General features: G+C 39.7%; 1 protein-coding gene across 1 annotated transcript in view; it reads right to left on the bottom strand.

The window, feature by feature from the left end:
• DNAH7 (dynein axonemal heavy chain 7) overlaps positions 1-17293 on the bottom strand; it is a 184480-nt gene that overhangs the window by 41888 nt on the left and 125299 nt on the right. Inside the window, exons 46-50 of the mRNA XM_060780806.2 lie at positions 9904-10067; positions 9371-9525; positions 8223-8413; positions 6292-6425; positions 2457-2792 (exon numbers count right to left, since the gene is read on the bottom strand). Coding sequence (XP_060636789.2) covers positions 2457-2792; positions 6292-6425; positions 8223-8413; positions 9371-9525; positions 9904-10067 — 980 coding nt within the window. The remainder of the gene's footprint in view (positions 1-2456; positions 2793-6291; positions 6426-8222; positions 8414-9370; positions 9526-9903; positions 10068-17293) is intronic.

The following is a 17293-nucleotide window of genomic DNA, read 5'->3' as shown; positions in this document are numbered from 1 at the left end:
GTTCTAAAACAAGGGCACTCTCAACTTATTTCAAAGAGGAATCATGTTCCTAGATACTTCCAGAAAGCATGGTGATAATTTAAAACAAGGGATGTGCTCCCTAGAGGACATAAATACCCTAAAGCAGTGGTTCTCAACCTGTGGGTCCCCAGGTGTTTTGGCTTGCAACTCCCAGAAATCCCAGACAGTTTACCAGCTGTTAGGATTTCTGGGAGTTGAAGGCCAAAACATCTGGGGACCCACAGCTGGAGAACCACTGCCCTAAAGGAACCAGATCCTGTTTGATCTTGGAAGTCAAGCAGGGTCAGCTGGTTAGTTCTTGGATGGGATACTGTCAATGAATACGAGCTGTTTTAGAAGGAGGAAATGGTATAATCACCTATGAGTATTTCTTTCCCAAGAAAAATTCCATTAATTCACTGGGTTACCATATATCCAAAGAAGACTTGAATATATATACATAGACATGTCCTCCCTAGCAGGTTCTCTGTGTGAAATTAAATCTCCCAATTAACAAAATCAACACAATGTCAAAGCAACACTCATGATTACATCCATTCATCCTATCAGTTCATTGGATGAGAGGTCATCCAAGGTCATATGGAGTATCTTGTACACACGATGCACACTAGAACACTGCTACTACGACTACTTAACAGAAGGCATATTTCCCATTTGAGGATAGAGGTGTGGATTATATCTCTTTGACTGCGTGCTCAAAAGTCCCTCTGTGCTTTTGCAATGTATCTAAAGCAACCTTTCCAAAGGTGATAGCAATGCCCTTATCTCAACGGAGTTACCAGAAAAATAGTTGGTCCACCCAAAGTGTCAACAAAGTCATACATGAAATGATCTTTCCAAAGGCTGATAAATACCAGGAACACAGAAAGCAAACATCTACACAGTACAAAATATCAAGGAGTAAAGGAGAACAAACTTCCAAGAGCTTGTTTATGATTTATCATCTTCAAGCACTAAAAAGAGTATCACATAAAATATGACACTGAACTCAATTTTCACAGCACATTATTTTTTAAAAGAGTTTCCAGTGAAGTCAACTTAAATGCTGTGTCCAATTAACTGAAGATACTGAAATTAGTCAAGCTAGCCTTCCCTAATTTTCATAAGCTTTCTTGTTTATGGCCTGTTTAGACATTTATCCCTTATACTGAATTTAATAAAGACAAAACTTGATGGGGAGGATTCTATCTAAAAAGTTATGTGTTTTTCAATCACTTCTGTGTAATTGTTAATGAGAAAAGTATCAGATTATATTCTTACAAAGTTTTTCAAGGACAAAGAACTTCTTAACTGAATATTTAGTCCAATATTTTTAATTCCCTAAATGATACCTAGATGAGCTGTTTTTCACTATACATACTGGGAACGGTTCAAGGAGGGTTAAATTGCCCTGAGTCCTATCAATGTTGAAAGTCAAGGAAATCATTAGGATTTGCTTTGAAATTCCATTGATTTCAAGGAAAAAGCTGTGCTTAAATTCCACTGAAATCATCATCATCACCAACGCCACCATTACCATCCCATTTTCCATAGTTCTGGATTCAAGGCATCCTATAAGAGAGTAATAAAATAAATTTCACAAAATACAATAGAGGTTGAGTATCCCTTTTTGGAAATGCTTAGGGCAAGTGTTTTGGATTTCAGATCCCCCCCCCCCCCCCAATTTTGAAATTCCTGTATTTTCATATATGTATATAATGAGGTATCTTGAAAATGGGACCCGAAACTAAATATGGGATTCATTTGTTTTTCATATACACTTTATACACATAGAATGAAGGTAATTTTATGTAAGATTTTAAATAAAGTTGTCTAATAAACAAAATTTGTACATGCTGATCCATCAGAAAGCAAAGGTATCACTATCTCAACAGCCCATATGGACAACCTCAGCTTTTGAGATATTTTGGATGTTGGAATTCTGGATAAAGGATGCTCAACCTGTAGTTAGAAAGTGATTAAACTGTAAAAAAAAATGTTAAAAATGCAAACCATTGGGTAAAACGCAACAGCAATGCAAATGAGAGTTGGGAAATCAAATACATTGAACAAGACCTGTTCCAACTAAACCATCAGTTCTCCAAGGCCTGTCAAGAAAACATTCTCTTGTTTAGGGAAAGAAAGTAGGAAGGGTGCCAATGTAAGCTCTCTGGGAAGGCGGTTTCTGAGCTTGGGAGAATCTGGTGGATATAGGAGAGGGGCAGCCATCATTCCCAGAAGTATCTATGAAGGGCAATAGGATGGGCAGAAGGATTTCCCCCAACAGATTTCAAAGCCCAGGCAGATTGATAAGGGAAGATAGCATATCTACCTCCGGATGGAGCACACCCACAATCCTTCAACAAAGAACAATGGTATTCCAAGATGATATCTCAAAACAGAAAACAAGGAACAACTAAATATACAAAATTAAAGCAGAGAAATATGTTACATACCTGTCCTGTAATATATCTGACTTCTCAGAATTATCTATGGACATAATGAAAAGGTTGATGAACCACGTGAGGGAATACTGATACATGGGCTCGATATTGGCCAAATCCGCAATGGAAAAAAACAGAATGGATGAATGAATTGCAATGGGACGGTAGCCCATTCTAGTAGCATCTATCTTCTTCTCTGTTTCTTCTGCTACAGCTTGCTTTTCTGAAATTTCATTGGCCAATGCCTTAGAAGAAGACAATATCTTGATGGCAGTTTCATCTTCTAAAATATTGCCTTCAGAAGATGACAGAACTTCCAAAATTTTGTCCTCAATTTCTTTTAGCTGCCTAGAATATAAAAAATCGCATTGTCATGTCAGTGAATTTGCAAATAATTACATTCAAAAAGAGTTTGAAGAGATTGAGGGAATCAAATGACATTAGTTTACAAGCAGAGCTTGATAATTTCATAAAACATTTGATGGATTTTTATAGAATTCTATTTTGAATGGACATATAGTTTCTCAAAATGACCCCACAGGACATTTGCCACAGTTTAGCTGGAGACTTCTGCATGTGTACCCCTACAGAGCTACACAAAGTAAAAAAGAGCTGCTGTGCACAGGAAATGTCCTGCTCCAACAGCTGGGATGGCACACACACAAAACACTCATTTTCACCCACAATGTCTTCATTTTGTCCCACATAGCTACACCCCTGCTAAGCTCAGAAGGAACCGGAAACTGTTCTGATGTTTTGACCCACAAGCTTTTGTTTCATTACTAAACAATCCATAAAAACTCCATCTAGAACAGTGGGTCCCCAGGTGTTTTGGCCTACGACTCCCAGAAATCCCAGCCAGTTTACCAGCTGTTAGGATTTCTGGGAGTTGAAGGCCAAGACATCTGGGGGCCCACAGGTTGAGAATCACTTATCTAGAAAGCCACAATGAGCTCCAAATGAATATAGAAGCTATGATATGGGCGCCACCAAGAACAGCAGCCTTGGCTCTTCTCCCTGTTTCCCCAGCAGCAACTATTACAGAAAGTGTGACACAACATAGGGGTTCTAATATCTCTCCTGCCTTTGCAAATGATAACACAGCTGGCACAACAACTCCTGAAGTAAAATATAAAAAATAAAACTTTATTTATATACTGCTCTGTCTCCCTTAGGGGGACACAGGGTGGTTTCCAAGTAACATCACCAAAACAAAGTAAACAGCATAACATAAAATTCACAAAACAACATAAGTATAAAATTATCACAATAACACATGTATATTAAAAATAATCCTGCCTATTCAGAGCAATTAAAAAGCTGGGCCAAGGCTAGTGCAACTCAAAATACGAAGGGGCAGCGAATTAACTACAGTGCTATAACAGGCCAATGACAATAGCAGGTATGGGTCTGTGGCTGCTCATTTCCAGGGCCTATTAAAGGGATGACTGGGGTAATTGGTAAGAGTGCAAGGCCATATTCAACAATGTTTGGGTTGGACTAGAACTGGTCATTCTCAAAGGCTTGTTGAAACCACCATGTCTTCAAGCTCTTACGAAAAGAGGGGAGGGATGGGGCCTGACTTATTTCCCTTAGTAGGGCATTCCAGAGGTGAGGGGCCACCACCGAGAAGGCCCTCTCTCTCATCCCCAACAACAGTACTTGTGACGGTGGTGGGAGCGAAAGGAGGGCCTCCCTGGAAGATCTTAAAGTCATATTAAGAATATGTCCTTTTTCATCATTATATTAGCATAAAAACTCAGGGAGGCAAAAACAGGCTTCCACAGGTTTGGTTTTGATTCAGCATTCTGAGTTCTATTTTCTACATAAATGAATAAAGGTATTTTACAGCAAGCCATCACTGAAACAAAATGACAACATTCTGGATTAAAGCTCCCGCCAATAGGAAGAACTTTCTCCAATCCAACAAAGCAGCAAAGAAGAGTTCTCTCATGATAGCACCTCCAATTTAATTTCAAGTGCCTGACATGAGTCATTATGTCCACTGATTGGGACAGACAATGTCGCAGTACTCGGGTTTATTCCTTTATTACAGAGGATTAATTTTTAAGAGGTGCTCTGAGTGTTGAGATTAATTTTTAAGAGGTGCTCTGAGTGTTAAGACTCCCTTTTTAGTTAAAAGCTTATTACATCTCTTTTGGACTATAGTTTCACACTGTATTTTTTTCTCCATCTTCAAATGAACTGGTCTCAAAGATGCACTACTTAGGACCTCATCACATTGAGGTCCAAATCGTGGCTGACAGAAGGGGAATTCACCAGGCAGAGTGGTGAATCTGTGGGGCATCGGGAGAAACCGTCACCCTACGCCCTGCATCACTCGCCTCGCTGTTTTCCCCATCACATGGGGGAAAGTGTCGCCACCCAGCTTCCCCCAGTACTGTCCCCATTCTAAGTAGTGAAAACACGGGAAGCCTCCCATGTTCTCTGAGCTCTGTCCTAGGATGTTTCCAGGATGGAGCCCCACCAGAAGTATCCCTGTGTTGTGTGATGGGATCCAGTGATCCAGAGGTCCTTAGAGGGACCTGAAGGGAATCTTGGAGTTGAACATTTTCCCCTTTAACCCAGTAGTCAATCAATTTCCCATAGGGAACTGCCCAAGATATGGAGACAGTAGCCTTCTACTGATATTGTTTCTCAGTAAATATTACGTCTTTCACTATCCTCATTAGTCATCACTGATTGATTTCCCTTCTTTGGATTTGATAATTCCTCTTTTACAGAAGTAATGACTGTATATTAGACACATTATTTCCATTTTTCTGTCCTGAACTTCATGCCATTCAGTTAAGCAGATGTTCCCAGATAATAAGATTATAGGAAATCCATATTTTTCAGACCATACACACTATTTCTCTAACCGCTTGGTCTGTTTATTTTGCAGTTAGGTTCAGACATTCTCATACACTGTATTTGTTAGTGAATAGTTTCCAAAAGCATGGAAAGAAAAACAATTTTGGTACCTAAGCCTTAAGGAATTGCTCCAACAGTGCTAGAGCAGCATACAGAAAATCTCAGCCTCAATAAATGACATTTCCATATTGGTCTGAAAAGAACCAAGGCTTGAAACGCAGGAGAGCTCATATCAGTCAATATAGACCAAAGCTGGGGAATGTATGGCCCTTCAGAAAGTGTTGCATTTCAACTCCTTTCCACTTTATCGAACACTGCTAGCTGTGAAGTATGATGGGATTAACAGTCCAACAGCATCTGAAGGACTGCACATTCCCCTCCTTGGTATATATCCCAGGAATCTATTTTTCCTTATTTCCTTCTTGCAAGTGAGTATAAATAATTTCAAAAGTTTTAACTCCACTGAATGAGAATATAAGGATTTTTGCATGTTTTTCCCCCTTTTTTTCATTTTATGACATTTTTGTGATAAACTGACTTGTATAAAACAATGGCTTTTGCACAAACATGTTTGTGTACAGTGAATCCTTTATATAACGTACCCATGGTTTTTGTTGAAATAGCAACACCTCATTTAGAAGAAAAGAAAACATATTTCCCATGACTGTCCCAACTTGTGTGAAATATCCTCTGCCAATGAAGCTTAGCGTAATTATACAGTACAATTTTCTTTCCATTGCAGGATTGATTTTACGGCCACCATAGATTTCACACCAATATAGATTCCATAAGCCTTTTAAAAATACAATCAAATTTTCTGAACTTTTTAAGGACATAATTCAGTTCCACGCCAGCACCATCGCAAGGTAGGAGATGCCAATTACATGATTCCATATCTAGCATTAATGACTTCTCTCGCTCAACTGTTATCATTCTGTCAAGACAGTTTTCAAACAAAACACATTTTTAATACCGTTTGTTTTCTGCGCCTTGCAAGATTAAGGCTTGCTTTTCTTCTTCAAGATCTGGTCTCTCTCTTGCAACAACAATCCCAAGTAGCTGGTCTTGCATCCCCTCAGGTGTTATCATGAAGTTCAGTAATGTGACCTGTGAAATTCAGAAGAGATCCAAATCAAAACAGTATTAGGACTAGATAAACTAGGCCCCCTTCCACAAAGCTGAATAAAACCCCACATTATCTGCATTGAACTGGGATATATGGCAGTGTGAACTCAAATAACCCAGTTCAATGCAGATATTGTGGGATTTACTGCCTTGACACTCTGGGCTATATGGAAGAGCCCTTGGAGCTTTTGGCACTCCAGAAACTTCAGACTACACCTGCCCCATCTCTTACCATTGGCAATACTAGGTGGGACAGCTAAGAGATACTTTAAAACATCTGGGGTGTCAAGGTTTCTCTACTTATGAGATAAACCATAAACCATGGTTAATATCAGGCCACTAAAATATGAAGCTTCCAAATCTGGGATGGCATTTAATGTTTCGAAGCAACAGGGATTTATGTTTTATATATATCACGGCATGTCCTGTCTTCAAGAGGAAATGTATATCTTTTTTATATAGCTCCAATGATTTTTCACATTAATCTGGTGTGCATGAAAGTGATACTAAGCCCTATAACCGAGAAAGTGAGATGTAACCAGCTGAGCAACAAATTTGTGTTCTTTATCATGTTTTTCTGCCATGTTTGCATTACTGCAGTGTGGGGAAATCACAGGTAAGAATCCAGACTTATAGAACCCTAGAGTTGGATGAGACTACAAGGTCCATCCAGGTCACCCCATTTTGCAGGAATACATAATCAAAGCACCCCTGACAGATGGCCATCCATTCTCCTTTTTTAAAAAAAAAACCTCCAAAGAAGGAGACACCACTATATTCCCAGGCAAGGTATTCCACTGTCAAGAGTTCTTAAAATCAGGAGGTTCTTCTTAATGTTAGGGGCAATCCCTTTTCCTGCATTTTTAACCCATCTACAGTTGTGGCTAGTTGCTTAGAATTCCTGAAAGTTATCTAACAAATCTTAGTTTATCCGCTACCAGGCCTTTGAAATTTACAATCAAGTTGAAAAAACAGCTCAAGTTGGGTTTCCTTGTTAGCAGGTGAGCATTTGCCAGTTTTCAATAACTGAAAGCAGCCAGGTTTTATCTGACACAATAGGGCTGGCTTTAGCACAGCAGGTTAATCACCAACTGCAGCTGCAGTAAATTGTGCCAACCAAAAGATTGACAGTTTGAAACCAGGCCCAACTCCCCATCCACCTAGCGGATTGAAAACACCAATGTGAGTAGATGAATAGGAACCACATTAAGCGGGGAGGTTTTCATGCATGACATTTTGATCAGAAAAAGGAGGGAAGTTTATGAACAAAGAAAGCTCTTCGGCAAAGAGATGGAGAGGCAGCATCCCCCTGTGGCTGCCTCCAAAGATGCCAAAAGATGGGGTAAAGCCTATATATATATACCTCTATCTGTTGTCTGTCTTGTCATTGTATAATCGGCATTGAGTATTTGCCATACATGTGTTTTGTGATCTACCCTGAGTCCCCTTTGGGGTGAGAAGGGCAGAATATAAATACTGTAAATATATAATAAACAACAGTTGGAGGGTCACAGATTTCCTACTCCTACATGTTGTATGGTAAGCATTTTGTTGTTCTGTAAATTCCTATCTTTCTTTTGTATTGACCTTCTGTATGAGATGTTAACATGAAAAAGACAGTTTTGGAAAAAAAAGAACATTAGAAACAAAGCAAAATGAGGCAGAGATACTAGATAAATGGATCACCAATCCAGGAGAGTATGAAAGGAAAGACACTGCTAATATTATTTGTTTATAAAAGACAGCAAACAGCAGACTGTTCCTAGGCAAACTGCTCACTTTGACTGATGTCTCAGGGAGGTAATGTGGATTTCTCAGCTTGGTCGTAATATAAAAACGAAAGTCAGGTGCATATTCGATGGTGGAGTCTCCAAGACGGATACAGATGCTGCCGGCCTGCTTGAATGTCTGCTTAAGCAGAAGCGGCTCTAGAATAGGATCCAGTTCTTCACCAACATTTTCCAGAAGCACTGGAATTCAGCCCAAAACAAGTTCTGTTAAACCACACAATCCTGATCTGACCATTTGGAAAAATTGGGACAAAATATCAACAGGGATGGAGCAGAACTGTATTCTTGAAATACAGACATATAGACAATAAATTTCACACTAAAGGGGAAACCAATCTTAGGCACTCAATTGTTTGAACATCAGTGGAAAATAAAACATTTTTACTACAGTTCCAGTTGCCTGCATAAATTTTAAAGAACTCCACTATAAAATCTGATACAAGCAGTATTTTACAGCTTTAAGAACAAAACTGATGTATAATAAAAACAGAAAGTCAAATTGTTGGCAACGCAGTGCTGAGAAAGCAGACTGTAAACATTTTTGCTTGGATTGCCCAAAGATCAAAGTCTTTAGGGAAGATACACTTAAACTAGTTGAACGCTTAACAGGCTCCTGAATGACTATTCAGCAGACCTGTGATAAAATGAGGGGTGAGCCATTAAGAAGCATTAAGAAAACTAGTAAACTGGCCTGACACTTTCGAGGTAAACATGACAAGGTGGGCACTAGCAATTTAATGAGGAATTTAATAACATAGATTTCATGGCAGATCTAATCAATACAAAATCATTACAGTATGTGAATAAAGTAAATACCTCAAATGCAGCAGTAAGATGATAACAAATACCAATACTCAGAGGTCCCATCTACACTGCCATATAAAATCCAGATTATCTGATTTGCACTGGATTATATGGTAGTGTAGACTCATATAATCCAGTGCAAAGCAGATAATGTGGATAATCTGCTTTGATAATCTGGATTATATGGCCATGTAGGGGGCCTGAGTAACTGATGACAACTAGTATGTGATTAATCACAGGCAATGCTAACTCTGTGTCATTAATTCTGCTCTTGGCGGTAGAAGAAAGAGTAAGTTTATGACAATGTGGATTTTTAAGGCCTTGGCTGCTTACCAGGTGTGCCAAACTGAACACAGTTTTCTAGTGTCCGCACAAATTCAGAGTCAGAAAGTTTAATGACATGCAAGCTGTTTGCCTTCTCCATATGCTTCACCCATTTGTTTGCTTGACCCTGAGGATCTATCATGAGAGGCCATCGTCTTGCATTCCTAGAGAGGGGGGCAGGAGAGAAAAATGGAAGACACAAACTTGATGAATGAGCTTTGCCTATTATGCAGGAAACACAGTAATGTTTATATGACTCAATTTAGAGAAAGTTTAGTTTTCGGAGTTCAGCAAGGTGTGCAGATGTTATGCCCCATGCTTTTAATGGGGAATCCTACATCCTGGGGTATAATCTATCTTACAAATAAGTCCATGACCCAGTGTGCCTTGATTACACAGCAAAGAGAAGTGATTTTTCTTCTGCCACCAAAGAAATTCAGGAGTGGAAGGCATGAAGGAAAGGTCTCATTGAGCTCCAGGGGCTTCAATCTGCCCAGCCACCAGATGTTTCCCTCCCTTGATTTATAGCACCTGATCCTTACGAGATAATGATCCCATTATCAATGGAAAATGAGTCGGAAGGCAATCCAGCAATGTTCCAAGCTCTAATCTTGACTGGTTCTCCTAAAGTAGTGGTTAGAGAAAAATCGTCTGAGCAGGGGATGCCTCTGGCTTTCAGGGTCATCATCCAATCCTGTGCTTGATTCTGAAAGGGAGGAAGGACAAGCATAAGTCAACTGTTATTGTTGACTTCTGTAGTATCTGAATGAAAAATTACATCAGCCTTATGATGAAGTTTATGAAGCTCACTACGAAGGTCTTCTACCTTCATAGTTTTGACCTTCTATCTTGCCACTGGCCAAGATTTCTTCAAACCATGGATGTCATCCAATTACAGAAATCCTAGCCAATTAATCATACAAATGTCAGTCAATTAACTAATTCATAATCACAGAATGGAAAACAAGGTAGAGCTCCTTCTTAATAAATAAATAATCAATTAGTGTTGTATAGAGTGTCATGTAAGAAAAGGTAGCTCTATGAAGAGATAAAGAGTTTTCTTTATGTGTTGAGGATGCACATATAGACCAAGATTCAACAGCATTGTTCTATTGAGACAGTTATCTCATTTGGTGGAATGGGAAGGGGGCAATCTCTCCCAAGACCCCCATGACTCCTCAAAACCTGCTTTAGATTGCTTGGAATTCCTCTAGGAATTTCATTACACCCCAGTGCCATTTCACCAGCTGCCATGGCGAAATGGCAGGAATGAGGGGTGACTCTGTAAGCCCGCATGCAACTTTGTCATGGCAATACTTTTCCTATCACACTGGGCAGGCCCATAGCCAGGGGGGTTGAGGGGCTTCATCCCCCCCCCCTCGACATTTTCAGGGTGGTTCATGAGAAGGCCTTACTGGTACATTATTTAAACTGTTACGTTTATTCATATCATGATCTGATCACCATGCTCAGTATATTCCATATGCATGGGGGTATTGGGATAATGATACAAAAGGTTTGCTAGGATAGATCCTGACCCCCCCCCCAATAAAACTCAGCCCCCCCCTCCCCCGAATCACAATCCTGGCTACGGGCATGACACTGGGGAACCATGGCTGAACTGATGCAGATCTGTGCTAGCTCCTGTGTTTGGAGGGAGCTTCTTAGGATGCCTCCACCCGGATTGTGAAGTCCAGCACCGTTGTGTGATGGGCAGCATGCCCATCCATTGCTGGATTGGAGAAGTGTCCTAGGTTGCTAAAAATGCTGCATGTGTTGAAGTGGTAAGTCACCTTTATGTGCAGCATTGAATAGCCTATGTAGAAGCGGGGGGGGATCTAACATGGACCAGCATGACATGCTCAATAGATCTGACTCAATATGTGTCAATTTAGAAGGCACATTCTTGTTGCATTCCATACTGGGAGAAACACTTCATTCAAGATTGGTACGTGCCACAGACAGCCTTTGCAAGTAATTTTTATTAAAAACTATGCAGACCCCTAGCATCACCTATCTAAAATTGTGCAGGCAATGTTTGAATGGATTAGTCCAATTAATTAATCAAGAAAAACTCTGAAATCAAAACTTGTCAATGAAGTCATAGCAGATTGCAATGACTTCTATGAGCAGCTTGTCTGCCAGCTGAAAAAGTCTAGGGGAAAGTCTAGAGAACCAAGGGAAGGTAGGGAAGACAAGAACTAGAAGAAGACATTTCTAGTCATTTCTTCATGGCATCCCCAGGATTGCCATGAAGAAATGTCTACAATGGTACAACACAGAAAATAAAAAAGGAAGATTATTAAATAGGATTTCCAGTGTGAAACCTGGAGAGGGCTCCTTTATCTTTAATAGTGATGTAGGAGAAAGAATTTGAGTAAATACAGCTTGTTATCTGGCTGCAAGATGAGCAGCACCTGCTGAAATTCCTTCCTACACAAACACTAAATGCATAAGAGGCCTCTCCAGTTTTTACTCTGGCAACCATACCCAGTTAAAAACACACACACAATGTAGGTGGTGCTACTACTATTACACACACACACAGGGCCCTTCCACACAACAATATAACCCAGAATATAAAGGCAGAATAACCCACAATATTTGCTTTGAAGTGGGTTATCTGAGTCCACACTGCCATATTTCCCAGTTCAAAACAGATAATGGGGGATTTTATTCAGCTGTGTGGAAGGGGCCAAAGAGCCCTGTGGCATCATAAGAACTCCCAAAGTTTTATCTGGCACAATCTTTCATAGATCTCAGCCAACTTTATTGGATGCACAAGAATAGACCAGAAAACCTTATACAGTCCACAGCCCACCCTTAAAAGAAATTTTGGCACAGTTAAGATTTGTGCAAACAATGGGACACCTTTGTGGTTTCCTATGGGGTCCTTACAACCCCAAAAGCTGTCCAAAATAATTTTAAGCAGAAAAGGGTATTGAATGGGGTTGATGGAGTTAATGTTTTCCTGTTATTTCCCCCACCCATGTCCCTGTTATGGAAACAACCTTCATTGTTGGGGAGGGGAATAACCAGCAAAAATGGTGGAATAACCCCCAAAAAACAGACTATCCTTCTCTCTCTAGCATCCCCTAGTGGCCTCCACCCAGATAATGGAACAGTACCCAGAAAAAAAATCTAGTTTCCAACAGATCTCACAACCTCTAAGGATGCTTGCTATAGATGCAGGTGAAACGTCAGGAGATAATGTTTCTAGAACATAGCCATACAGCCCGAAAAACCTACAACAACCCAGTGATTCCGGCCATGAAAGCCTTTGACAATGTATGAAAACCATTTAGCAGGTGTGTAGAAAACTGTTTTGTATTTGGAACAACTCCGTAGCCAGTCAGAACACCAAATAGAAGTGATAGATTGTCTTTTCCAGTGACCTAAAATAGCAATCCTTCTGACTTCTGTAATATTCGAACATGGCATAGGATGATCTTCAGACTCCTAAATATGCCTACTGCTGTATTAGGGTCAAAGAAAAATGATTTCAAAATCCCACAAGGACTCTTCAGATCTAGTCTTTATATAAAACCGATCAAGAAAAAATAGGTTTAATTCAGATTTACTCAAATTTAAATCCTTGTGATTTAAATGGATTTAGTGTGACTAAGAAAGATTAGCTCAAGATTCAAATCTGGGATGCTTTTTTATGGGATTGATAGCAAACTGCATTTAAGATATGATGGGAATCAAATAACACATGAAGTGTGGGTCTTTTGTGTGTTAAGTCACACTGTATAGGCTGCTTTTCTACGCCTTCCAAGCATAGGCGAGAAGGAGTTCAGAGCAACAAATCAAAGGGATTGTATTTGCTACTTAAAATGTGTCTTTACAGTTCTAATGTTGCAGAAATCCTTTGTAAAATCATACTACGTATTTTTGACATTAATACTGAAATCTGAAATATATACAGAACGCCTTTACTGCCCTATTGCTGCTTACCATCACATTAACTCCAGTGCTTTCAGTTACAGAAAACAGGATGCCAGATTTGTTTTTTTTAAGCACCTTAAACACGCAAGATACCAACACCTGTTGATCAAATGGACTTTCTAACACCTACACAGGCCAGATAAGGACACCACTGATCTGTGGCTTGGGAGTATGCCATTTTGGGAGCTAATTCTGAGCCCTGCCCTAGGATCTTTTGATGTCGCACAGGGTAGAAATATGTAAATACACCAACGAACTGCAAATAAATGAATCACTAACTGGCTGACAGCAAACTGGTTTAAAGATAATGCAGAATGTGTATACACATACAGATGCCAATGACGGTTGCCGTAAATGCTCTGCATTCTATCTAAATGAGGCTTGAACGCTGGAACGTAGAACCAAGAAGTGAATATAACAAGCACAGAGTTGAGCATTTTGGCTCAAACTTTTCACTGATGTCACTGAATTTTTCCCAAATAGACCAAAGAGGTCTGACACTTTAAAAAAGGACAATAGCCTCTATCCCTTTTTTATAGAATCCAATGTTTTCAACAGTAGCACAGAATCATAGAATCCTTGAGTTGGAAGAGACCTTGTGGACCACCCAGTCCAACCCCCTGCTAAGAAGCAGGAAAATGGCATTCAATCACATGTTTCAGAAGGAAAAAAGAAGCTAAGTTTGCTATTGATGGTATAAACATAGGCCCCTTCTACACTGCCAAATAATCCAGATTATCAAAGCAAATAATCTACATTATCTGCTTTGAATTGGATTATATGAGTCTACACTGCCGTATAATCCAATTCAAAGCATATAATCTGGATTATCAAAGTCAACAACCCTTCCACACAGCTGTATAGAATCCACATTGAACTGGATTATAGGGTAGTGTAGACTCAAATAATCCAGTTCAAAGCAGATCTTGTGGATTATTTGCCTTGATATTCTGGGTTATATGGCTGTGTGGAAGGACCGTAAGTGTAATAGGAGTTGAAGGTCCAACATACCTAGAAGACATCAGGTTGGCAAAGGCTAGTTCAGCAACTCCTACATTTCTTTGCAACCAGAAAATGAAAATCCAGTACCTTTGCATCAGCCAGCATGTCAACGACTTAAAACAAGAAATAATTTTCTAAGATCTACAGAGACACTCGCTGGAACACCTCAGCAAGTGAGAGTCCAAAAGTGGCAGGCTCAAACCCAGAACCTCAGTCAATGGCTGATACCAAATGAGAGACTCCCTCCTGGGCACACAGAAAACTGGGCGACTGAACAGACTGTGCTCTGGCACCACGAGATGCAGAGCCAGCCTTAAGAAATGGGGCTACAGGATGGAATCCATGGCATGCGAGTGTGGAGAAGAGCAAACTACAGACCACCTACTGCAATGCAACCTGAGCCCTGCTACATGCACAATGGAGGACCTTCTTGTGGCAACACCAGAAGCACTCCAAGTGGCCAGCTACTGGTCAAGGGACATTTAATAGAATACCAAGTCTGCAAACTTTGTGGTTTGTTTGTTTGTTTGTCTGTTTTTAATGCAATACAACTGTTTTGGTTCACTCCTGACACGATAAATAAATAAATCCTTAAAGAACATTAACATTAAATGAAACAAAGTAAAAAAGCATTTTTGGATTAGAGAAAATGACCCATGGACTCAATATCTTCATAGTAAGCTGTCTGGGGGCCCTGGTGATGCAGCAGGTTAAACTGCTAAACTGCTGAACAAAAGGTTGCTGGTTCAATTCCGGGGAAGCTCCAGCTTCTGCCAACCTAGCAGTTTGAAAACATGCAAATTTGAGTAGATCAATAGGTTCTACTTCTACGGGAAGGTAATGGCGCTCCATGTAATCATGCTGGCCACTTGACCTTGGAGGCATCTACGGACAACAGCTGCTCTTCAGGTTAGAAATGGAGATGAGCACCAACCCCCCAAAGTCAGACATGGCTAGACTTAATATCAGGGGAAACCTTTACCTTTACTAAGCTGCCTAGGAATTTAACAAATTCAACAAACAAACTGAAATGTTGGAACTGACCTAGGTACAAAATAATAACATTTCAAAAAGTTTTAATACCCTCTCAAAAATAACTTCAGCTAAGTTATTTCTGGATTTATGTTCCGGAAAATGTTAATCTAAGGAGACTTGTCTGTCTCTTGTTAATAAAATCAAGTTAGAGAAAATTATAATAAACTATCTTGGTTGGTTATAACACAAGCCATTAAAATATTAATGTTATTCTTTGGCAACATGATTTGTTGTGTTTCATACTTACACCTTGGAAATCCCAAAACACTTATTAAGAAATCAACAAAGAAAAGAATGTTTCTTTTGGTTGCAGTTGGCGGGGAAATAATATCAATTACGCATTATAAAAGAAAGGAGAACGTAGGACTGAACATACTAAATATTATTTTTTATTCCTTTCCCCCAATACTTGTAGAACAAATGTTTCAGCCCTGTTAATACAATTGCTACACTGATCTGATTAAGGAGAACATGATTGTACAGCAATAAAATATGAGAGAAACAGAAATTGATGAAGATGTTCTTCCATGAACTTGAGCTATTAGTCATGTCAGTCCTGATGCAGCTAAACTGAGTCAGAACTAATTCCCACTGAAACCAACAAAAGCAGTACAGAGTCCCACTACTTCCAATAAGCTTGTTGCAATTATCTGGGAAAGATTTTATGTGCTGAAGTTCAAATGCATTCTGCTTTTTCAGAAATGCAAGTGTGAGAAAGTCCAGCATAAAATAATGGGAAATTCCCCAAATGTGTAGCACACTTAAAGATGTTTAGACATTCAAAGGTTTTTCTGTCCTAGCAATAAATTTAGACAAAGAAAATAAAATGTGATGCTTTGACTACAGTCATCCATAGTTGCAGATATTTGGTTGCCATGCTTGTAATTGGCTAAAAAAAGGTGGGTGGAGACTTGACAAAAAGCTGGTATGCAACGTATGGAAAAATCTTGAATTTCTGATCAGCCTGTCCTAGGCATGTAGCCATGCAGTCTGTGTTTTAGCTGTTTCCCATACACATGTTCCATTTGGTTTCTTTCTTCAGAACTATCACACTTAAAAGCAACAGGGTACTCTATAAGGATCTAGGGTGTAGCCTTGTACTAATAGCTTCATCACACCAGAGAAAAAGATCTGCTTAAAATCTGGTTTCTCCCTCCTGCAGAATTCTGTGGTTTGTAGTTTAGTGAGGCTGTTAAAGGCTCCTCCCTAAACTACAAATCCCAGAATTCTGCATGAGGCAGAAACTGGATTTTAAGTGGATTTTTTCTCTAGTGTGATGAGGCCAACCATCAGAGCATTGGTCCATCTAACTCAGTAGGGGCCACATCTCAAGAGTGGCGAACCGCTAACATGTTTGGAATAGCAACCCCCATGCTCAATTGCATTTTGTCATTTAGACTGTGCTTTTTCACTGTTAATTTTTGTTGGAAATAGCAACCTTCTCAAGCCTCCATGAGTTATTTGTTATGCATATAGTTGCTTACTGTACTGTATGGGTGTATTGGTTTACAATTTTACCTAATCTCTTTGTTGAGGGAGGGGCTGCAGACCATGTGATCGGAACTGGGCATGTTCAGACTCAGACTCCATTTTAGAGAGTAGGAGCCATTAGACCAGTGTTTCTCAACCTGTGGGTCCCCAGATGTTTTGACCTTCAACTCAACTCCCAGAAAACCTAACAGCTGGTAAACTGGCTGGTATTTCTAGGATTTCTGGGAGTTGTAGGCCAAAACACCTGGGGACCCACAGGTTGAGAACCAGTGCATTAGACTCTTTGAGGGAGTAGAAGTCACCTGTATGCTTTTAGAAGTCAGTGTGTATGTGCTTGAATCAGCGGCAGTGAGTACAGTTTAGACTTCAATGTTTGTTTTGAGCAAACCTTAGGAAGATTAAGAGAAACTACTTGAAATTCTATTGTAACTGGATTCATAAACAAAATGCCTGTAT

This window comes from Anolis sagrei, chromosome 1, assembly GCF_037176765.1.
Source record: "Anolis sagrei isolate rAnoSag1 chromosome 1, rAnoSag1.mat, whole genome shotgun sequence".
Lineage (NCBI taxonomy): Eukaryota > Metazoa > Chordata > Lepidosauria > Squamata > Dactyloidae > Anolis > Anolis sagrei.
The sequence above is the reverse complement of the archived record's forward strand: the minus strand, read 5'-3'. Positions and strand labels throughout refer to the sequence as shown.